Genomic DNA, 25,036 nt, shown 5'->3' on the forward strand with positions numbered 1-25,036 from the left:
AAACCAAAAAAAAAAAATGAGGAAATGCTTCCAGTTTCGCCTCAAGTCGCAGACTTAATCGAGCATGACAACAAGCCTCGTTACGACTACCTATCGCTTCAATCTTCAACAACCTCGAACAAGTGCATGTTGCAACATGCAAGTGCAAGTCGTAATCTTCAACAGGAACATCAGCACCGAATCTCTACTGCGAAGAAAATCTTCATTAGTTGCACCAGAACAGCGATTATGAACTGTCGTTCAGTTATATAGTTTCATTAGCAGAGACCATTCACACCATCCAATTAACTGACAAAGAGCTCCATCCGAACGCTGCTCGTCTCTTCGTGCACTACCGCATATGGCTAGGAAGCAAGACATACGAAGAACTTCGTTCAAAACTTTTCACGAAAATGTGGTTGAAAATTTAATTTCCGTGCCTCAAACTCTGAGCATAATTGTCCTGGTACTATACTTGTCACTACCCTTCGCCCTATAGGGAATTAGGCTGACAAATATCAGAAAAGTGACTTTCACCAATGCTTGTTCTGAAATTTTCTATTTATCAATAATAAACATATAAACTAAGAGCTGATGTAGTTACAAAGGCATTGTGCATTAAAGTTAACTAAAGCAAAAAATATCGATTTTTGCTAAAAAACAACATATTATTTCAAATCGATATTTTCTAATCAATATCACCATTATCTATTGGTTTCAATACATCATTGGTAAGGTGATTCTGTCACATTCGCCCGAAAACCATTCGCCCGAATGACAAACGCCCGAATGGCAAACGCCCGAATTCCATTCGCCCGAATAGACCATTCGCCCGAAAAGACCATTCACCCGAAAAGACCATTCACCCGAATGACCGTTCGCCCGAAAAGACCATTCGCCTGAAAGTCATACGCCAGAACGATTCCTTGCAATTTCTTAGAACAAGTTTTTTTTTTTCTGGTTTGCCATGATGAAAGTTTAAGGACAGACGCATGGTGTATTCAGTATCCGACCAATCGCAAGAACAGCTGGACTAACGCCAATAATATTCATATTAGCTTAGTTTGCAAGAACGGCCTATGTTTTGAAGAAGACCTAATCAGCACAGATCACATCAGCACATATTCAAGTTAATAGTGTTCACGACTGATTCACTCGGAATAACTCCGTTTCGTTAAACGAACAATAATTGATAAAAATCGAAACGTGTGAGCTAAACGATGCAGAAAAAAACACCAAAATCGCGAGAATTCACCATTCTTATTTGAACAAGCTGTTCTTTTGAAACCATGTTTGGAATCCAGAAGTTGTAAAGTTAAATAACGTCAAGGTTCCCCATAACAGAAAAACTTAAAAGAATAGCTCATGATTGAAAGAAGGGCAAATTTCTGGTGAAAAATGACATCAAATTGAATTTAATTTCCTTGGAGGTGAAACTAGAAAGAAAAGCCTATTAACAAAAGAAGGGACAATTCCAATCAATTGGAATCCACAGCTATATTTCCGAAAATGTATGTAACAGAATAAGTCTTAAATCAGACTGTGTTCAAAGAAAGCAAAACCCTCCGACGAAAATGGTTGCAGTTATGTACTTTCAGCCATACGCGAGGACGACGCCTAAATTGATTCAGACAGTTGTTTTCAAGATTATTATGGTTTTCGGGTGAATGGTCTTTCGGGTGAATGGTCTTTTCGGGCGAATGGTCATTCGGGCGAATGGTCTTTTCGGGCGAGTGGTCTTTTCGGGCGAATGACTTTCGGGCGTTTGTTACATTCGGGCGTTTGTCATTCGGGCGTTTGGAATTCGGGCGAATGGTTTTCGGGCGAATGTGACAGAACCGGTAAGGTAATAAAGGAAGCTTTCCAACAAAAAGGTGGTTTTGTGAAATAGTTGAACAATTGTAAGAAAAACGGTAATAGAAGAAGAAATAAAAAAAGGCATAAAATTCGAATTTTTTTAATCGGCATCTTTTTTTTCCCACACATTCCCAGGCTCAAAATCAGTTTAAGGTCAAACATTGGGTCTACACTAACGATTTTCAATGCGAAATGCTGCGGGAGATTCAGCGTTTTTTTCGCATGATAACGTCCCTTAAGGTTAAACGACAATTCTCAAAAAAAATTAAGCAAATTCCCTTTGGTACTCATTTTTGCAGTAAATTCACAATATTTTGATCATTCCGAGTGAAGAAAACAAAAAAAAAATAAGATAAAATTTAACTAATCCATTTTTTTATATATATTACATATCAGTTATTCGGCTACATTGAAAATAAGCCCTTTTCAAAACTTGATCGAGATGTCAATTTCTTGATTTTGCTTTGGCTGACCAAGCCATGTGGGAAATTACACTGTTGAAAATGCTTTGACATCCATGTGCACAACAGAACATGTGCTCGATGAACAAATTGAGATTTGAAATTATGAAAAGAAATCCACGTACTCCGGTGAGACTCGAACTCACGACTCCCAATTCGCTAGACGGGCGCTTCTATTCCTTCAAGCTACGGAGTCACTCGACTATCTCCGTCGCCAGCAGGCCTAGAACTGAACTCGATTCCACATTCGCACATGGTTATCTTCTTTTCACAATCCAAACCCCCTTCGGATGGGATTAGATGAACATCTAACACATTGTCTGTTGTGCACATGTATGTCAAAGCGAGAGAGGAAGTTATTTTTTAATTGTCGAGAGCTTCGGGCACTGCCTCCCAATCACTTATTGGTATGGCAATTAGTGTGCAGTCGGACTCTCGACGGGTCGGTCCTCGGCCGACCGAATACGGTAAGGGTTGGCGACGGAGATAGTCGAGTGACTCCGTAGCTTGAAGGAATAGAAGCGCCCGTCTAGCGAATTGGGAGTCGTGAGTTCGAGTCTCACCGGAGTACGTGGATTTCTTTTCATAATTTCAAATCTCAATTTGTTCATCGAGCACATGTTCTGTTGTGCACATGGATGTCAAAGCATTTTCAACAGTGTAATTTCCCACATGGCTTGGTCAGCCAAAGCAAAATCAAGAAATTGACATTTGTAAGGTGCTACGGTCACCCTTACCGTATTCGGTCGGCCGAGGACCGACCCGTCGAGAGTCCGACTGCACACTAATTGCCATACCAATAAGTGATTGGGAGGCAGTGCCCGAAGCTCTCGACAATTAAAAAATAACTTCCTCTCTCGCTTTGACATACATGTGCACAACAGACAATGTGTTAGATGTTCATCTAATCCCATCCGAAGGGGGTTTGGATTGTGAAAAGAAGATAACCATGTGCGAATGTGAAATCGAGTTCAGTTCTAGGCCTGCTGGCGACGGAGATAGTCGAGTGACTCCGTAGCTTGAAGGAATAGAAGCGCCCGTCTAGCGAATTGGGAGTCGTGAGTTCGAGTCTCACCGGAGTACGTGGATTTCTTTTCATAATTTCAAATCTCAATTTGTTCATCGAGCACATGTTCTGTTGTGCACATGGATGTCAAAGCATTTTCAACAGTGTAATTGATCGAGATGCTTAAAAATCTTCATTAACAATATATTTTGGCCGTACCAACTACAGAAAACTAAGAAATCAGAGAACATGTTGAAAAAATCTCACTTTTTGTACTCAGCATTAGCATAGTGCTGGCGGTGGTGGCCAACCGTGCGAGTTACGGAAGGTTAAAGCTATTCCATCACGTATACTAGGTTTTCAAAATCCAATAGCATTGTTGTAGAATTCAACAAATATTCATGACATTTTTGCAGTAAATCTTTCTATCAATCTACTTCTTACAGGTTCTATCTTATATATACTTAGATATGGATAGAAGCATCAGTTATAGCCAGCCTTCTATTTTGGCCATAGTGAGTTAAACAGCCTACCTATTATGATCTTACTCTGCATTGGTTATTCTTTTTTTAATTATTGAATGGAACTGTGGACACCATAGAGTTTGATAAAATATGCTTAGATAACATTTGATCTCTCGACCATTGACAGGGCCCATATGGCCATAGCTGTAAGCACTATTTTAATTCCTGTGACTCGGTGCATAAAAACAGTTTTCAGCGTGTGTTCTAGTGCATTAAATTGATAAATGTGCTTTTCATTTGATATCCTTAAATAAAAATAATATAGCAAAACCTTCTTTAAATCCAATCTAAAATAATGGTAATCAATCAAATTCTACGCAAGTCGATTTTATTGTCCGGTCGTTCAACGAATTCATCTTGACAGAATACGTCCATCGGTTAAAATCTCGTTCGCAAGTCCGCTTCAATCGCAGATAAAAGCCATCGATTGAAGCCTTCGCCCCTCCCCCCAGCCTATTCCACCTCCTGGAGCCACGCACTGTTCACAACCTGTTCGATGCTTGCCCTGGCGTTCACATCCGGCTCGATTAGGCTGTCAATCAGTTCGATAATTGTCGGATTTGGCTTCACCCCGTCCGGGTAGAAGTAGTGCTTCCGCTCTTGTCGTTCAATCGTCTCCGGAATATTGCGCTCGTCGAACGGCATCGTTCCGGTTACCATTATGAAGAGAACGCATCCCAGGGACCACATGTCGTACCGCTTCGGATGGTAGGGAATGCCCTTGAGGATCTCCGGTGCCGCATAGGCCACCGAGCCGCAGAAAGTGGCGCTGAGCTGTTTCGGGGATGCTTCCTCACAGGGACACTTCTTGGCGAACGTAAAGTCCGACAGTTTGACGTGCATCGGATTGCAGAGCAACACGTTCTCGCACTTAATGTCCCGATGGCAAAATCCTCGCGAGTGCATGTACTGCACTGCTGAAGCCAACTGCCGAAACAGGACTCGAGCTTTCGTCTCGGACAGTTTGCCGCGGGTCTGAACTCTCTGCAATAAATCTCCGCAGCGGCAATAATCCATGAAGATGCAAACATACGGACCGAATTCAAACACCGAATAGACGGTAACGATGTTCGGATGGGACAGGGCTATCATCGTTTTGATCTCTCTCGGAAGGAACTGCGAATACTCCATTGAGCTTTTGCGACGATTGATGATTTTGCAAGCCCTCCGTTCGGGGAACTGCTGCAGGCCTGGTTTGCGGTATTCCGAGTAGTACACTTTGGAGTAAGAACCCTCGCCGATTGACTGGCCGATCAGATAACCTCGCTCCGACAGTTGTTTTTTAACCTTTAACACAAAATGGTACTCAATGAAAGGGGAGAACACGTGGTTGAGTTGTAGGGGGAATTTATACCTCTTTTCGGCTCCATTCTGTTGTCGAAGTAAGGGCGTTATCCAAGGGTGTTAACCTTGACACTTTTGAAGAGGAATTTTCCATGATTTGTTAAAATATGCACTTGAAATTTGGATTTTTTTGTCGTTTTCTTTTTTGTTGTCTACTCTGGTTCACCTGTCATGACATTACACGCGGCCTACTGCTACAGTTATCAACACGGTTTGACAAATTTCAGGCCATTATGATGACAGTTCTACATACTTAAGGTGTCATTAGACTGTTTATCAGTGTTTATCTATATGACAAATATTTAGCCCGACATTTTTCCAAGGTTGCTATGATTCAGGCTGTGTTGGTCATTTGTTGAGTATGTTTGGCCAAATATTTTGTAGAGAATAGGATTAATAGATTAAAGAAAAAACAACTAGTTCATGCATGGAGTCAATTTAGTTATCGTAGTAGCCAATAAATTAAAAATCATAGGAGATCTGCGTAGGAAAATTTTATAATAAAATTAGTCTTAACACTGAATTTGGAGAGACAAGTCGAAAAAAAACAAAACCTCTCATTAATTACCAGATCTACAAGAAAATCCCTTTGCCTCGTGTGGTTCCCATTATCTGCCCGTTTATCGTCAAAATCATCGTTCAAGTGTCTGGTCCTCGTCCCGATTCATCTGGTGGTGGAGCAAATCCTGTCCCTGTTCGTCAAGGTTGCGACCCTGTCAGGTATCTGTTCCTGTCGATCAAGCCTGCTGTCCTGTCCGATCAAGCCCGCTGTCCTGCCCGGTATCCGTCCCTTTCCGTCCAACGATCAACCATCCCGTGTCGAAGATCAAGTCTGCTCTCCTGTCCCGCTGTCCTGCTCGGTATCCGTCCCTTTCCGTTCAACGATCAACCATCCCGTGTCGAAGATCAAGTCTGCTGTCTTGTCCGATCAAGTCGCTGTCCTGCCCGGTATCCGTCCCTTTCCGTTCAACGATCAACCATCAACCATCTCGTGTCGAAGATCAAGTCTGCTGTCTTGTCCGATCAAGCCCGCTTTCCTGCCCGGTATCCGTCCCTTTCCGTCCAACGATCAACCGTCAACCATCTCGTGTCGTCGATCAAGCTCGCTGTCCTGCCAGGTCGCCTATCTATCCGGCGGTCATCTGCCGGAAATCAAGCCTGTCCAGTAGATCCGGCCTCAGATACTGCCAATCCGGCAGTTACTTGTCCAACGTTCGGTGAGTCCGCTGACCGTCTAACTCTCTGGCTATGGAGGGTCACCACATATTTGTCACGTCTAATGGAACATTTACTCACTTGATACTTGATGGGCTTCAACTCGTAGTGGTGAGTCCACGCCGAATAAAATATTCGCCTCCACTGATCTCGGGCCTGCACCAAGTCGCTCTGAACGTTTGGAGTCCTCAGGTCTAACTCAACTGCAAAAAGCCAACGTGTGCGCGATCTTATTTAAGCCTTCAGTACACGCTTTGCCAAGTGTGCAAACTTTTCCGCACGCATCAACCAACGTCAAAGCAAACGCTTGACATTCCCGATGTTTTGTCAATGTTGCGATCGCTGTTGGCCTGCCGGGTTAAGCGTGCGGAAAAATTTGCACAGACATTTCTCAGATCACTTGACAGATCACTTGACAGGTCACACACAAGCAAGACAGAGCCTGTGGGGTACCTGGGCACCCCCCCCACAGTAAGCTGTCCCTTACCGCGTTAATGTAGGGCTCTGGCGTGGTGGACATTCTTTCCCGTGCGACTCGTGGGATTAATCATGAAATCAAACAAATCAAGCAATCAGAATTCAGGTGGAAGTAGTGGTGGGATCAACCCCTTCGCAAGAAGCGGGTTGATGAGATTTCCGACAAGAAGAAGTGAGGAGATGCGTACGCAGCTGGGAGTTGCGTACGCAGCTCAAGCGTGGGTGCTCCAGTCCACTTCCCGGCAAGCCAGCCGGTGGAGGTTATGGACGGAGCGTGGTTGTTGAGGGCCGTCAACCGAGTATCCAAAGGACGGTCCGCAATAGAGGTGGCTGAGCAGCAGCTTGGCAAAATCATCGACTTTGCGTTCACTAAGTCGAACATAAGCAAGGACCTGAAAACGGCCTTGCTTCGACTTAGGGCGTCGATCGACGATGCCAAGCAGCGGCACCAAGCGCGAGAAAGGCGACGCGATCGTCATAAAGACGGAACAGTCCAAGTACTCGGACGTCTTGAAGATGATGCAAAGCGACGCCAAGCTTGAGGGTCTTGGAGCCGACGTACGCAGTATTAGACGTACTCGCACGGACGAGATGATCCTGGAGCTGAAGCGCCAGAAAGAGCACAAGGGCGCCGCCTATAAGAGGCTGGCAGAAGAGGTCCTTGGTGAGGGTGTGTAGGTGAGGGCTCTGACACATGAGGCGACTCTGAAGGTCAAGGACATTGATGAGATCACCGAAGTGCAAGAGCTCGTCACGGCACTGCGGCAACAGTGCGATGTGCAGGTGGCCGCCGCAGCCGTTAAGCTACGGAAAGGGCCAGCAGGGACACAGATAGCTTTGGTTCAGCTACCTGTGGCGGACGTCAAAAAGTCCGTTAAAGTAGGGAACATAAAGGTGAGTTGGTGTGTATGTCACCTGACATTCCACGAGCCACCAGAGGTTTGCTTCAGGTGTCTGGAACCAGGACACAAGTCGTGGGACTGTAAAGGCCCCGACAGGCGCAAACTGTGCAGGCGATGCGGCGCTGAAGGACATAAGGCCCAAAGCTGCACGAGTTCGCCCATCTGCATGATCTGTACCGGGAAATCCTCGAACAACAGACATCCGATGGGTGGTCCAAGATGCCCGGCCTTCAAGAAAGCCGCAGTGAACAACAAATCACAGTGCAGGTAACGCAGCTGAACCTGAACCACTGTGATGCGGCTCAGCAACTGCTTTGTCAGGCGGTTTCTGAGTGGGAGACGGATATCGCCATCATATCGGACGCATACCCGCCGGCAACGGCAACTGGGTCGCGGATGGGACCAGAAAAATGGCGGCGATATGGACGACGGGTAAATACCCCATCCAGGAGTTGGTGTCTGCTACCTATGAGGGCTTCGTGGTCGCCAAAGTAAACGGGGTCTTCTTCTGTAGCTGTTATGCGCCTCCGCGGTGGCCGATCGAGCAGTTCACGCAAATGCTGGACCGCTTAACGACCGTGCTAACAGGGCGAAGGCCGGTGGTAATAGCGGGTGACTTCAATGCCTGGGCCGTGGAATGGGGAAGCCGTTTCACGAACCAGCGGGGTCAGATCCTGCTAGAAACACTGGCCATCTTAGATGTCGACTTGGCTAATGTCCGTACCAAGAGTACCTTTAGTCGAAACGGAGCGGAGTCAATTATTGACGTGATCTTTTGCGGTTCGCTACAGTATCGACTACAACAACAGCAGACAGCGGATAGAAGAAGAGGCGGCTAGGCCAAGGCCAAGCCCTCGCAGATGGAAGACATCATACTTCGACGAAGGGGTAGTTAGGGAGGCGCTCCGCCGTGAGCGAAACTTAATCGGTTTAGACGGCGACAAGCTGGTAGCGGTGCTCTCACATGCGTGTGATGCGACCATGCCTAGGCGAGTCCACCCTAGAAATGGGAGGCCACCAAGAGGCCACCAGCTTACTGGTGGACCGACGCGATTGCGGACCTGCGCCGCGCCTGCCTACGGGCTAGGCGGCGGATGCAGCGAGCACGATCAGAGGAAGAGCGAAACGAACGGCGGGTGGTGTTCGCCGCTGCAAAAGCCGCGCTTAAGACCGAGATAAGAGCAAGCGAAAAGGCCTGCTTTGAGGGTCTCTGTCAGAGGGCCAATACGAACCCGTGGGGTGACGCCTACAGGGTCGTTATGGCCAAGACGAGAGGTGTGATGGCTCCTACAGTGCAATCTCCAGAGATGTTGGAGGGGATCATTGGAGGACTTTTTCCGCGTCATGATCCTAGTCCTTGGCCTCCTTTCGTAGGACAACCGGGGACTGGGGCTGGCGATGAGGAGAGGGTCACCGATGTAGAACTTGCGGGGATAGCTAAGTCCCTTAGCGTAGGTAAGGCCCCAGGTCCGGACGGAGTTCCGAACCTGGCCTTAAAAGTAGCTATTGCAGAGGCTCCCGAGATGTTCAGATCTGCTATGCAGAAATGCCTGGACGAGGGAGTTTTCCCAGAAGCTTGGAAGAGGCAGAGCCTGGTACTATTGCCAAAGGCGGGGAAACCACCCGGAAACCCGTCGGCATATAGACCAATAGCTTGATTGACACGGCGGGGAAGGTGCTCGAAAAGATCATCCTCAATCGAATGTTGAGGTTCACTGAGGGCGTAAATGGTCTCTCGAGCAACCAGTATGGCTTCCGGAAGGGGAGGTCCACCGTAGACGCTATCTTGTCGGTTACAAAAACCGCCGAGAAAGCACTCGAGCCTAAGAGGAGGGGAATTCGCTTTTGCGCGGTAGTGACTCTGGATGTAAGGAATGCGTTTAATAGCGCCAGCTGATCTGCTATTGCCGATGCGCTCTTGCGTCTGGGGATACCGGAGTACCTGTACAAGATTCTCGGAAGTTACTTTCAGAATCGTGTACTAGTCTACGACACGGAGGTGGGTCGGAAGTGCTTTCACATAACCTCAGGAGTCCCGCAAGGTTCCATCCTGGGTCCGGTGTTATGGAATGTCATGTACGACGAGGTGTTGAGGTTAGAGTACCCAGTGGGAGTGGTGATTGTCGGATTTGCCGACGATATTACGCTCGAAGTCTACGGTGAAACGATCGAGGAGGTGAAGTTGACTACCGACCACTCGATCAAGGTTGGGGAGGCGTGGATGCGGTCCAGGAAACTTGAGCTGGCTCACCACAAGACAGAGGTGACGGTTGTTAACAACGTGAAGTCGGAGCAGCAGACGGAGATCAGTGTAGGAGAGTGCAGTACCCTGTCAAAGCGCTCCGTCAAACACTTGGGCGTGATGATCGACGATAAGCTTACCTTCGGTAGCCACGTCGATTATGCCTGTAAAAGAGCCCCCACAGCTATTGCGGCACTGTCCCGGATGATGTCCAATAGCTCTGCGGTGTACGCCAGTAAGTGCAAACTTCTGGCTAGTGTTGCTACGTCCATACTTAGATATGGCGGCCCGGCGTGGGGCACCACGCTAAGTACTAAATGCTACCGACGGAAGCTGGAAAGTACTTACTGGCTTATGTGCCTGAGGGTTGCGAGCGCGTACCGTACCGTGTCACACAACGCTCTCTGCGTCATTACTGGTATGGTGCCTATCAGCATTCTTATCAGTGAGGACGTGGAGTGCTTCGAAATGCGCGGCACAAGAGGCATACGCAGGACTGTCAGGATGGCCTCTATGGTCAAATGGCAGCACGCGTGGGACAGTTCCACCAAAGGAAGGTGGACCCATAGGTTGATACCGAGGGTAGATAGTTGGATTAATAGGCGATGTGCTTTAGCCCCTCTCTGAAGCAATACCTTCTTGGTGGTTCCGGAGAGACGTAGGGTTTGGCGACCATATGAATGGTTTAGTGGGTACGAGGAGAGAGTAGTCCTGGCTTTTACTTTTGTTGTAGAAGACGGCCTCAGACCTACATTACCCTAACCTTCTGTTAGGGTGTCTGTTGAGCAGATTATCCCCCTATGGTTTAGAAGAAAAAAAAAAGACAGAGACAAACGCCATTGACAGTTTCGTAAAATCTCCGCATATCATTCTGTTCCATATTCTCTGCAAAATGGTGAGTCAATAAAAAGAGCGCCCAACATAGCTCTGTTCCTCACAAGTTCCTACCTCATGCTCCCACGGGTCAAACGATGACTAAGACCGCCAGCTAAGAGTTGTGTGCATAGTTGGTAGTGCAACCCGGGCACTGCTTTCCTTCTGACTTCAGCTATATTGAGGAGGTACGTCCCGAGTATCTGTTCATCAAGAACATGCGGCTCAAACAGCGTCTGTTCTGGTATCTAGCAGCTGAATAAGAAACGCTGTATCGCGGCAGCTATGCCTAAAGTGGCAGCCCCATCAACACGATGTACATAGGTAGCGTGACCCCGGTAAGGTAGCCTGTCACAGTCTTTCAACACAACGAAACGAAGTTAGCTCTACATAAGTAAGACAAAACCCGCCATGCTTCTTCTTTTTGGCGTATGACCTCACTGGAGTAAGGCCTACTTCTTAGTATAGTGCTTTATGAGCACCTTCATAGTTTTCTCTGTCAATGAGTATTTTTAATGAGCATATCGTGTGGCAAGCACGAAGATACTCTATGTCCAAGGTAGTCAAGGAAATTTCCAATACAAAAATTTCCTGGAGCGACTGGTAATCGAACCCGTTACCCTCAGCATGGTCGTGCCGACTACCCACGCCTTGACAGCTGTGGCATTATCTTTTAAAATAACCAAATATTTGTCAAAATTTTCGATCATGTAATGAAGATTTCAAGTACCGTAAAACTGAGTATCATTGATCAGTGGGGTAACACTGATTGACTTCACCCACCTCATGGAATGTTCAAACAAACAATCTTCATTGCATCTGTTTCTGCTCATGAAAGTAATCTGTTTATTGTTTAGCTACTGAATGATATTAAATTCATGAAAAATAACGTTCATAAACTTATGAATAGGGTAATTGTTTCCTTCGTTGTGGTAGTACTTATTGTTGCGGTAGTGGCATTTGAGCGCTTTTTCGACTGAAACGTTACCAAAAAGCATTTTTAATAGATGTATTATGCTTCAATTATGGGATTGCACCATTTGTGTGCTTAAGATTTGTCCAAAACCCGACTTTGCAAAAATACTTTCCTAAATATGTTTGCTGCTGTGTTCCTATTGTTGCGGTATCTCATACGTTTTCAATGGGATACCGCCACATTAGGAACACTATGTTCTTCCAAATAAAAACGTATAAAAAAAAGACGCGGATACCTAGCGGATACCGTCTTCAGCCAGAGGCTGTACAGACTGAATGAAACTAAACACTGGACAAGGGACACGGAGCATGCACCAGTGGATACGGAGAAGAAACTATCCTCACGAAAAGTTTCATCGCCCGGAGCGGGAATCGAACCCTCACTCCTTAGCATGGTGCGATTAAAAGCTTGGTGACCTTAACCGCACGGCTACGAGGCTCCACAAATGCTCATAACAACCTCAAAATTGCAATATTTCGTTATTTTCCCGTAGATAAAGGATAGATTTTATTATTTTCTATTCAATTCATGTAAAAAGTTTGCTTGGGGCGATACAATTGTGGTATAAACATGAACCCAGTGCTTAACTCCTCCATATCGGATCAGTTACCCTCGTCGTTTTCTCTTAACTGTGTTTCGTATCGCAATTGATTTCATCCTCAAACATTCATGCTTGGCATAAATACTGGATACAAAGTGAGGTTCGAAATCACTGCAATAATTTACTATGACATCCCAGAGCTAAATTTTAAAAGCAAACATTTATGAAATTGCTCCATTTCTTTAAAATAGACAATTTATAAAAGTTAGTCTTTAATAAGGACTCCTTATAAATAATAAAAAATTGCCTACTGTGCGCGACGGAAGTCAAGGCGTTCAGTACCGCCCTTACATCCACTGAAAATGACACTCGAGACAGAGTGGAAACCAACGCTGTCAATTAATTTGTCGTTTTTCTATTTGTAAAACCTACCTTAACCTAAATGTACACGAAAATTAAGGACACACTTGTTAGAATTCCAAAATGGCCGACTTTGGCTCCTGCTCAAGATATGGAGCACACAAATCTCTTCGTAAACAAGACTAGCGCATCTGAGCTTGTTATTTCAAGCTTTTTTCAAGTGAGCAAGAACAAAATAATGAAAAGCATCATTGTTTGAAGCTCGCTTCTTGAGATTTGTGCATCTGAAGTCGCACTGTTGAAGCGAGAATTCAAGACGTTTGTCCTTAAAGTGACATTAAACATGTCAAAACTTATCTCCCAATTGTTAAACTTTTGTATTTCTCTAATTTCATGCAAAATTGTAAGTTAAACTGTATTGAATATTGAACTTTTTGTTAACTAAACATAAATATCTACAGGACAACACAAAACACTGAGCAAACATTGCTACAAAGACGGAAGATAGACGAAGAAAACTTAAACTGTAAGGTAATTTTAAATTATAAATTGAAACATGAAACGAATACTCGAGTGTTGTTTCATAGACATCCCTACAATGTAAATAATGTCGTGCACTTAAATAGGCAATCGGTATATTGAGTGCCCGAATCAGGGTTTCAATAAAAATCACCTAAGACAAGAAGTTATTAAGAATTATCGAATACCACTTTATCAAGAAGACATGCAGCACTGCTCAAAGTCGGGAGTCAATGTTAGCAGCGCCACCACGGATTAAGGTGGAAGCATTTATGGTAGTGTGTGTAAATCTTCATACTCGCACCAATACATTCTTACACTTTTACACAAAGGTACCACCTTAGCTCAACAGGCGGCGGTGCCGTCGGTGTCGCATGCCGTTAGTATGGCAAAACAACAGAGTTGCATGTCTTCTTGATAAAGTAGTCTTCGGAATGATTAAGTTGATCAGTAGGACATAATCGGTGAAGTACTAGAATTGAAGTAATGAGCTGAATTTTTGTATGGTGAAAAGGTCAATTCTCCGTTTCTGCAATGAATTGTTTCAAAAAGTGTGGATATTATGATTCCTTGTCTAATTTGATGCTGTTTGAGCAAAACTTTGGGTAACTGTGTTGTTGTTTTTTTTCCATTTCGTGCAACATAAATAAATTAGGCAAGGAATCATAATATCCACACTTTTTGAAACATTTCATTGCAGAAACGGAGAATGGACCTTCTCACCATACAAAAATATAGCTCATTACTTCAATTCTAGTACTTCACCGATTATGTCCTGTTGCAAGACAATTTATGCTGTTGGATCTGGTTGAAAATATTTGTTAAAAAATTAAAATCTGGTAAAACGTCAGTAAAATGGGCAATATGTGTCATTGTACCCTTTCTTACGTCACATGCACGGTCAGAAAATTCACACAAAACTGAGCTAAAATGGAACAGCTTAAAAAATGATTAAATTGCATTTCCAGCGATTGCGCTGGCCCAAGTACAAAAATCTCATCAGTTTAAGTCGTATAATATTCTTGCTGATGTGAAGAATATTATACGGCTTAAATTGGTTGGATTTTTGCACTTGGGCCAGCGCTATCGCTGGAAATGCAATTTACTCATTTTTTGAGCTGTTCCAGTTTAGCTCAGTTTTGTGTGAATCTTACTCATTTTAGAGTAACTTTTTCTTAGCGTGTGGCGCAGTTGGTCGCCTGAGCGTACCACGACCGTGCTGAGCACACAAAAAGGGCTACGCTCAAAAATGTGTTCGGTCTGCACATTTTTAGTAAACATCCATGCCGCACATAGAATGTGTTGCATACAAACATGAGCTTGTATTTTGCAATTATTTCGATATGGCAACCTCACTGGGTTTATAAACCACCTTCAAATACCGAAAAATATTGATATTTTGTAAAAATGTGAGCGTACGAGCAATTTTAGAAAATGTGTGTTTGCAACACATTCTCTGTGCGGCATGATTGTTTACTAAAAATGAGAGTTTTTATTTTAGAGAGAGCTCTCGACGCATACTAATTAGACACCGGCAAACAAACTGACTGGTGGCTAGGAATGCGGAGTGCGAGAGTAAGTCTCAGCTTCATAAAAATCATTTGCTCTCACTTGTAGTTAGTGTGTTGTGGATTGGCATCTAAGCCGAAAGAGAGATGAGTTTGTGAAATAGGAGTGTTCACGGTGTGGCTTCAGAGTCAGTTTCTATTCCGCAGAGTCATTACTTGTTCTGTGGCTAAGTTGGTTAAAGCGCCGGTCTAGCGAATACGGAGTCATGGATTCGAAACCGATTTTTTTCTCACAAATTTCATCTCTCAATTTGTCATTTAGCAACATTAAAATGTTGCAACGTTGCAACTAGTAAAATGCCAGTAAAATGGGTAATATGTGTTTCTGTGATTGCACTAGGATTTCTTCGCAGGACTCCTCCAGGAATTCATGTGGGTGCTTATCGTGGATATTTCCAGGATTCTCCCTGACAATCTTCTAGTACTTCCAAGGATTTCTTGTTTATTTGTTCTGCAGCTTTTTTTCAGCTTTTCTCTCAGATTTTTTTTAATAACCTCTCCAGGATAAATTTTGAAGATCTCCGCCAACTCTTCCGATTAGAGTCATGCGCGTTGCTAATCTCCCTCCATTCATTGAATTAATGTATTTTCATCGATTTTTGGCATTTTTAAAACTAAAAACGGAAGTGGTGCAAAAGGCCATCTGCCATGGGGTAAGAGTAAGATGCCACTTCATGAAAACATTCAAAAATTACGTTCATCAGCTTTGGGGTATTTTCGACACCCTTTCCCCCCTCTGTCACGCTTTTTTCGTATACTCAATACATGGAGTGTCAACCACTCCCCACTAAACGATGGTCGTCATATTCAAATGGATAGCATAGACATCAACAACCATGCGTATCCATGTATGTCTCACTCTCCTTGGAAACACATGGCTGGTAGTAAAATCACCAGAAAACCTTCATTGCAAGCACGAAAAACCGGAAGTTGCCAATTTCCATTTGGAAACCAATAGATTTTCCGTGGGTTTGGCATAGTAGAATAACTATTTGTAATGTATTTCTATTGTTTTTCTAGAAAAATGTTTAATGCAAGCGTTTCTTGACACCATTCACCAACAGTTATTATTATTACTTTATTATTTAGATTTTCAGCCCTAGGCTGGTTCGTCTCTTATCACCAACAGTAATGATGAAGTCCCATTCAGGAATGATTTTATGAGGTGAACCATTTTACCCCATCTTGGCATTTTGGGCTTTGTTCCCCTATAATGTGGAAATCATAGCAGGGCCGATGCAGTTATAGCTGTAGGCACTATTTATATTCATTCTCCTGTGACTCCGTGCATAAAAACAGGTTCAAGTATTAGGTGAATCTTTTAAGACCACGGTTTCCTGTGGAGGTCGTAGTGAACACGATACGCCTTTAATTTTCACGACTAATTGTTTTCAGCAGTAAAGAATCACTAAGTTTAAGGTATCACCATCTATCGTGACATTACTTCTTTCCTAGACGAATCCTATCGTGTTTGGTTTTGCATACCATTATGCAGGGTAAATCGCCAAATACTGCATGCATTTCTTATGGGGTGTGCAACAATTGCGAGTTTTTATTTTCTTTAACATTGCACATGAAAACATTTATTTATTCACATTGCAAATATTTTCATAAAATGCAGATTTTTTAAGTGATTTTTTTACCATCTAAAATTTTCTGCTCTCAATTTATTGGCACAAGTGTTAGCTAAACCGTTAAATCGAAAATAAAAACCATACTCACCACAGATGTTACAATCAGCGCCAGGACGATGATGATGACGAGCAAGGCGATTAAAATTCCACGCCAGTTGCGTTGATTGGGATTTGCCGAAACCAGCTGTAAACGAAGAAAGAAGCAAGAAAAACAAAATATTAGCCATCGTTTATCTAGTAACGCTGCCGTCTAGTTGGGCTGAGGAAAAGTTGTAGCTTTCGCTTGTGACAAATGTTTACTTAACAGCTTGTTTTTCACTCAAATCTGTTTGGGTGGTTTTGTCTGCAGAATTATTCGTCTCGATTAACATAACAAATTGGTTGGGCAATAACATTCACAAGTTTTCATTAAAATCGACAAGCAACAAATTGATATGTTCTTCAGATATTCTATGGGTTGTGCGAAATAACATTCAAATGTTCACATCATTGTGGAAATTGCTACCGTCAACTTCACACCGTTCAATATAAATTGCCATGCAATCTTATCTGTCAGCAAAATCTTGCAACCCTTGTTAATTGAACCGATGTTATCCTATTTGTGATGTTTTTTTACGGTAAACCATTCAGACCCAGTAAACTACCGGCACCAACGAAGGAAGAGCAAGGGTTCAGTAAACGTGCCGATGAAAAAGATTTACACATTTCTTTGTACAGTTGCGGCGTGTTCGCAGAGTATCTTTTGCTTGCTTGAATATCGAATGATATGACGTTTCAAATATGACATTGATTTTCAACCACATTTGTTTTTTTTATTTGAACAGATTCAATGGGAAATCAATATCACATGTCTACTGTGATATTGATTTCCTATTGAATGTGTTCAAATTTCAATTTTACTGGTTGTGAGAGAACACTAAAAAAGTTCACAAGCTTTCGAACTTTCCATCCAATAAGCCACGTCAAACTTGTCCGCCATAAAACTCGGTGAACCACGTTTAGTAAATGACGCGAAAAAAAATCTTCAATTTACTTTCCCTTCAATATGTATCGCCGACCTACGAGCCAAACAGCTCGTTTATGTTGCTGTTGATCTTTGAAAAAGTTTAGTATCGGATTTTCTCTCGGGTTTTTTTTTGTCATGCTTCAACTCCAACCGTGCGGTACAAAAATGCATCCTTACGAAGGATTGCGTTGAGGGTCGTTTTTGCGACCTGTATACCGTCAATCTGATACGGCTCGCGATAGGACGATAACCGATGAACCAGAGCCGGAGTAAACTTTTTTTTTATGAATTGCTGCAGGTCGCTCAAATGGAAGAACTTTGTTGTAGCTAGATGCGGCGGAAAAAGCTATGTCGTCATTTCGGGTCGATTGCGTCCGGTGTGTACCGAGAACGGACGGTGGGTTCTCTGTTTGGATCGAGGGTGTGCTATACAGCACGGCAGACATCCCTTATGAAACAACCGTTAAAGCACACTTGAACTTTTTAGCTCTGTCGCAACATGTTGCAAGCAGTAACACCACGTGACAAATTGTATATTAAATCCACGATCCACGCCAGGTACAAAAAATGAATCACTGCACTGCTGATAATGTCATTTGGACTTATCTAGATTCAATCGCCTATAGCTTTAAAAAGTTGAAACTGAAAAAAAAGATACATCATGAACTTGTGCGGCAATACCAGTCTTACAAAAACGTCAATGAAAAACTTTTCTAGCTCTAATATTTAAGAGGATACATATGTTGAGGTGCCCAAAACTCCTTAAAACTGTTGTCATCATGAATTTTGGACTGCCTTCTTGGATGTTTTTGTCGCCAGTTCTAGACTCTGGACATCTTACTCATACCAAATATATCCATATTGCATGGTTTTAGAGTCTAAAATTCCTTAAATTACAACCGCCATCTTGAATTTGGATTTTGGGTCGTCATCTTCGATATTCTGGTCGCCATTATTGGACTCCGAACATTTTCTCCATACCAAATATACCCAAAATGCATGGTTTCAGAGGCTAAAACTCTTTACTACAGCCGCCATCTTGTGTTTTGTTCCGCCATTTTAGATATTTTGATATCCATATTTGAACTCTGGACATTTTTTTACCATATATACCCACATTGAATTGTTTTTGAGCCCGAAACTCCATAAAATAGCTGCCATCTCGAATTGTGGGCCGACATCTTTGGTTTTGAACCGCCATCTTGAATATTCTGGTCACCATTTTTGGACTCTAGAGCATACCAAATATACCCATATTGCAAGGTTTTACAGCCTTCAACTCTTTAAAACACACGCCTCTTCTTGTTGTGAGCCGCCATCTTGGAGTTTAGGTCGCCATCTTCTATTTTTTGCCGACATCGTGGTTTTGTGGTTTCCATTTTCACATAAGATTCGACAACCATTCAGGCAACCATGCAAAATGTTTACAAAATTCGGCGCAATTTGATGTGTCACATGATATAATTTGGTTCAGTTTAATTATAACCAGTTGCTGGTCCGGATCACTAAAATGGCCATAATTCTGGAACTCCTAGATCAATCCGCACCATTTTCTACAGAAAACAATGCGATAAAAATACCAGTTCGATGCGAGCTTTAATCCGTAAAACCCACCAATGGGAAATTCCCTAAAAGTGTGTGATTTTTTTTTTGCGCACATACATACATACATACATACATACATACATACATACATACATACATACATACATACTAGAGTGGGTCAACGATCGTATCGTACTAACCCGGAATAAAGCTTTTTCAATCTATATTAGCGTCCAAAACAACTGTGCAGAATTTGGGATCGATTGGTTGCGTCCCCGTATTCCGCATTGCGATTGAAATTTGTATGGAAGTTAGTATGGGACACGTATTTTTTTGCATTTTACTCATAAATTGAGTTCTTTTGTCTATTACATGTAACTAATTACGTTGAAGTATAGCCTAGGATATGCCGAAAAACTTTGCCGAAGGCCGCAAAGTGATCCGACGCTTGTAAAAAAAGTTATTCGCCTGGCGACTTAGGCCATAAATTGAGATTTTATTATTAATGTTATTCCTTTACATGTTAAATGATAAGCACCACCGGCAATCTGTACATTATAACTTTTTTCACAAGTGTCGAAACACTTTGCGGTCTTTGGCAAAGTTTTTTGGCATATTCTATGCTATATTTTAACATCATTAGTTACATGGTATTAGACAAAAGAATTCAACTTATGAGTAAAATGCAAAAAAGTGGGATTTACCATACTAAATTCCATACAAATTTCAATCGCAATGCGGAATACGGGGAAGCAAAAAATCGCTCTCAGATTTTGCACAGATGTTTTGGACGCTAAAAGAAATCGAAAAAGCTTTGTTCTGAAAAATCGACTTTGTTGACCCAGTATAATACCCATGCATGCAATAAATCAAATCGTGTTTTTGTTTTTAAGGTAACCTAATGAATCTAATGAAAGCAATGAAATAGTCTCAGACTATATTTGGGAGACCCGGTAGTGCTCCGGAACCTGTTCCGGTACCGCATCGAAAGTAACCAAATGTACCATGCGACACATCACATCACGACTTTTTTAATAACCCGAGGAACGGTTAACTAAAAAATAGCCTCATACCATATTAGAAACTACCAGAAGGGTTGCACAACCAGCGTTTGGTGCTTCGCCGGAACTACGAAAGTAAATAAAATCAATACAAGCAAACAATATGTGTAAGAGAACAAAATCTTGACTAATTAAACCCACATACAAACAGATGTCTCACTATACTCACTACCTATTCTTCTTGTTTTCAACGGTCAATAAAATATAGCCTTAAATGTGCAGAAAAACTTTGTCGAAGACCGCAAAGTGATCTGTGATTGTGTAAAAAGTTATATCTTAGCTAGTTAGTATCTTCTTGATAGTGATCAGCCTCCAGTGTTAGTGAAGGTGATCAAGCAGTCAACTGAAAAGTCGGATATTATTCAGCCCAGCTTATACGTGAGGAACTCCACGGAGTCATGTCAGTCGATCCTGAGTGACCATTTCAAAAATATCTGAAACTTTGCACAGTTTTTCAATTTCATCTAAATCGCCATTTTTCGATATCAAACCTTCATATTCACTCACGACTAACTTTTCAAAAGGGTGTATGCGAAAATAGTTCAAAAATATTCTAAAAGTTGTACAGCAAAAACGGATTGTTCGGTTGGTTTGAATTTTTCAGCAAAGTTAGATAACTAAGTGATGATTCCTAAGAAAATATACACTGTAAAAAAATTCTCTTTTTACTTTAAAAAAATATGATCTTTGTCACAAAAACTCAAATATCTCAAAACCCTATCTTTTTACCAACGTCAATTTTTTAGGGAAAATGGCCCATTATATCAGCTATCTACCATGAAATTTTGGTGATGGTAAACTGATGAACAAAAAAGTTATGACACTTCAAACATTTCACAATTTTAACATTCAGTAACAAAAAAAAAAATGTTTTTTCTGTGTAAATTATTTCGAGAATTATATTTTGATGCTGATTTTATTGTAAAGACTACCGCCTGAATTAAACAAGTTGTTTTCATGATATTTTTGTTGATTATTCATAATTACTATAGTATCTATTTGAAACTTAGACGCAATCCAGTGTTGTGATCAAAAATATTGAGAGTGTCATACTTTTTATTGTACGTGACTGGTGAAAAAATCCCTTGATAGTGTTGAAAATAAGAAAAATGGAATTAAACTTATTTTTAAGACGAAAGCTGCATAATAAAAGTTTTATATATACGCGTTAGACGTATCAGCAAAAAAAAATTATCTCTTAGAGAACAGACTTTATGATCGGAAGAAGGCGAGTAACTTCAACAACAACAAATGCATGAGAGGTACATACCACAGACGAAGCGCATAGAACAATTTTCGTGAAAATCCATCCCTCAGTTCACACTAGCACCACCTGGTGGAAATGTTTCACGAAACACTGCGTTGTGCAATATCGTCATCAGAAAGCGCTAGTGTGAAACGTCAAACACAAAGAAAAACGATGGGCACTCTTCTGGATATGAAAGCCACAACCAAGATTCAAAATGATCGTTAAAGGCGTGGTCAATGAAAATTTCGTCAGTGTTACGTTTGTTTGTCTGTATACGTACCATGACAATGCTCACGAAAAAGCAAAAACATACTACCGCTATGGATATTAAAAATTTTATAGTAAATTTTTTCTTCAGCCAAGCAAACAACACCAAACTAATCAGTTACAACTAATAAGTGATTTTGTTTATTATAATCTAACGAACAACATGAACATGAACAACATGAAGTCGCTTTCTCAAAGGTCTTCAACTCAACGCTCTCATGTAGACCGTTTGATGAAAAAAAAATGTTCAAGAGAGTTACGAAATCTCACCGAAAGCACCATAGATAAACTGAAAGAGACTAGTTATGCCCAAATTGAATACAAATTTACGCATTTGTACGTTCTGCCGTCTAGACTTTGACAAACGAGCCATCTGTATATCATCGGTAAAGCAGGGCACAGGAAGTTCGAAAACGACAACAACTGAGAAATTGCCAGAAGTGCTAAGTGCAGAGAGTCATGCCACCATACCATCAGCGGCATCTGTTTAAACAATTTAATCACGCCCCTTTTTAAAAATGCTTTGAAATATACTTCAACATCTAGGGTGCCTGTACCAGTTATCGCACTACCTAAGGAAAACTACTTCTACAAAAATAAGAAGAAGACCGACGAATGTCGTCGATATGTCAAATGATAGATTTGTTTTCATACTTTACTGGAAAAATATAATATCTGAGCCAAACCCATTTTTACTATTTATTACGGCGTGTGCCAATGATAGGAACCCTGTACCAGTTATGGACATACATTTTAATTTCGGTTCCACTTCGCACTATTTACATGCATTCCTTATGGGATTTGCCATAACTGGTACACTATGGCGAAAAAGGGTGCAAGGAAGCAGAAATTTTAAGGAAAATGATTTATTTCTATTATAATTTGAGCAAAATGTGAAATTTGAATGTGTGCAATCATCTTTTATGAACGTGATCTATTGTTCACATATTTTTGCTTGATGATTTGAATCGTAAAAAGTTGCAAATCAACTATGGCGAATTTGAGGTACTATAGCCATAACTGGTACACTGAGCCTATACCCATTTCAATATTTTTAACGTTGCAAAACACGCTTTCATCATTCATCTTGAAGAAGAGGGAAAACACTTGTCCTCAAATGTAACAGAAAATTAATGAATAAACGACTAAAGCGCGGAGGGCGTGATTAAATCTGAACATTACTGTACATATAATATACATAATACATAATAAAAACAGCTTGTTTTACTCACGCTAGGCTATTAACAATAAAATCAGCATCAAACTGCGATTTCCGGCCGAAATAATTTACACTAAAAAAAAATTAATACTAAATGTGAAAATTGTGAAATGTTTGAATTGTCATAACTTTTTTGTTTATTAGTTTATCATCACCAAATTTTTATGGTAGATTGCTAATACAATAGACCGTTTTCCCTAAAAAATTACGTTGGTAAAAAGATAGGGTTTTGAGATATTTGAGTTTTTGTGACAAAAATGATATTTTTAATGTTAAAAATATGTTTTTTCACAGTGTATATTTTCTTAGGAATCACCATTTAGTTATCTAACTTTGCTGAAAAATTCATAGCAATCGAACGGACCGTTTTGGCTGTGCAGATTTTTGAATATTTTTGAACCATTTTCACATACACCCTTTTGAAAAGTTAGTCGTGATTCAAAATAAAAATTTGATATCGAAAAATGGCGATTTAGATGGAACTGAAAAACTGTGCAAAGTTTCAGTTCAATAGAAAATCATGAATTAAAAAATTTCCTTAATTTTGATGCTGTTGCTTGGAATCGCTCACGTTGAACATAACGTCGGACTATGTGCCATCAATAAGTTTTAAGTCAATTCAAAGATTGCTTTGATAAAATGCTTGCTTTACTTTAAAAATATACGGATTCAGGAACACTTTGACTTTCGTCGACGGAAAGATTGTGAGAACATATTCGACGAGAAAGGTACTGGCACCACTAGGTGGATTAATTTGGTTTTTTTTAATATAATGACAAAAGGTTAAAAAATATGACGTTTAATATAGATTCGCGATGAATATTACTCTCAGTATATATTTTTTAAGTCCTTCAAATATCTTCAAACATTTTCAAAGACATCTTTTCAATACACATGCCTTTTTCGAGATATAATTTGTTGAAGCAGAAAATAAGGATTTTCTCATACGCCTTTTCAAAAAATCAGGTGAAAAATATTGTAAAGCACATAACATGATCAACACTTTCACATAGATGCTCATAATGAACAAAACTTTGTTTCAAATCACAAAGGTTGCGTCTATACGATGCGTGTGATGAGTCGGAAATGATCTTTGCCTTCTTTTATCGAGGGTCAGTCTTAGATCAGTATATCTAAGCAAACAGTTCAAAACCTTAAATTGGACAATCGACACCATTGATAAAACTACTATGTGTTTCCATTTGTTTCCCCAACAATTGACGTCCACACCATTCCAACAGCCACCGAGCAAGCATTTGTTAAAGACATTCTGCTTGATTGGGCGCGAATTGCGATAGCAATTTATTGCTTGTCAAACTTATCCTTCCGAAAGTCAACCAAACGGTTTGCTGCGTGCGTTCAAACTGGTTTCATACTATAACTGGCTTGGAGCAACGCTACTTCTAGTTTCAGATTATTGAGATACCCGTTGGGAAGTTTGTTTTTTTTTCGCAAAACTTTTCAGTTACTCCACCTCCTCCGGGATTTTGTGCAATATAAATAACGACTAGCTCTCAGCATCATATAACTGATGTCACAGGGTAGAATAAATAAAAATGCACTTCTAAATTTCACATTTTTTTCAACTGTGTAAGTGTGTCGAAATACCAAACTTTAAAATATTTTTTCTTGTACCGACTTTTCGAACCCTCTAAGCAGAATATCCTCTTCGAATGAGTGTAATCAGTTTCGTACTCATTCGAATTTAAAATATTTGTGTACCAATTATGGCTATAGTACCAATTATTCGCCATAGTTGATTTTCACCCTTTAACGATGTAAAACAATAAGAAAAAAATTGTGAACAACAGATCACGTTCACAAAAGATAGTCGCACTCATTTAAACTCCACATTTTCCTCGAATCATGGTAGAAATAAGTCATTTTCCTTTTAAAATTTCGGCTTCATTGCACCCTTTTTCGCCATAGTGTACCAGTTATGGCTAATCCCATAAGGAATGCATGTAAATAGTGCGAAAAGGAACCGATGTTATAAAATGTAACCATAACTGGTACAGGGTTCCTATCATTGGCACACGCTGTAATCAACACTAAAAGTAGTTTTGGCTCCGCTTCTACATTTTTCCTGTAAAGTATGGAAACTAATCAATCTTTTGACATATTGGTGACATTCGTCGGTTTTCTCGTTATTTTTGTACGAATAGTTTTCCTTAGGTAGTGCCATAATTGGTACAGCCACCCTACTGTAAA

At 41.2% G+C, this 25,036-nt stretch overlaps 2 protein-coding genes across 3 annotated transcripts in view; both read right to left on the bottom strand.

Annotated features, from left to right (window-relative positions):
• The window catches only part of LOC109400281 (prolyl endopeptidase FAP), a 447,684-nt gene that overhangs the window by 150,727 nt on the left and 271,921 nt on the right, over positions 1–25,036 (bottom strand). For both annotated transcript variants that reach the window (XM_062850972.1, XM_062850971.1), the window contains exon 2: positions 16,567–16,662. In XM_062850972.1, coding sequence (XP_062706956.1) covers positions 16,567–16,662 — 96 coding nt within the window. The remainder of the gene's footprint in view (positions 1–16,566; positions 16,663–25,036) is intronic.
• LOC109425165 (testis-specific serine/threonine-protein kinase 1) lies at positions 4,139–5,405 on the bottom strand. The gene is made up of 2 exons (XM_019700412.3): positions 5,182–5,405; positions 4,139–5,114 (listed from the first exon to the last, which is right to left on the bottom strand). The coding sequence occupies exons 1-2, from the start codon at positions 5,263–5,265 to the stop codon at positions 4,281–4,283; spliced, it is 918 nt and encodes a 305-aa protein (XP_019555957.2). The 5' UTR covers positions 5,266–5,405; the 3' UTR covers positions 4,139–4,280.

The sequence above is a fragment of the Aedes albopictus genome, chromosome 2, assembly GCF_035046485.1.
Source record: "Aedes albopictus strain Foshan chromosome 2, AalbF5, whole genome shotgun sequence".
NCBI classification, from domain to species: domain Eukaryota; kingdom Metazoa; phylum Arthropoda; class Insecta; order Diptera; family Culicidae; genus Aedes; species Aedes albopictus.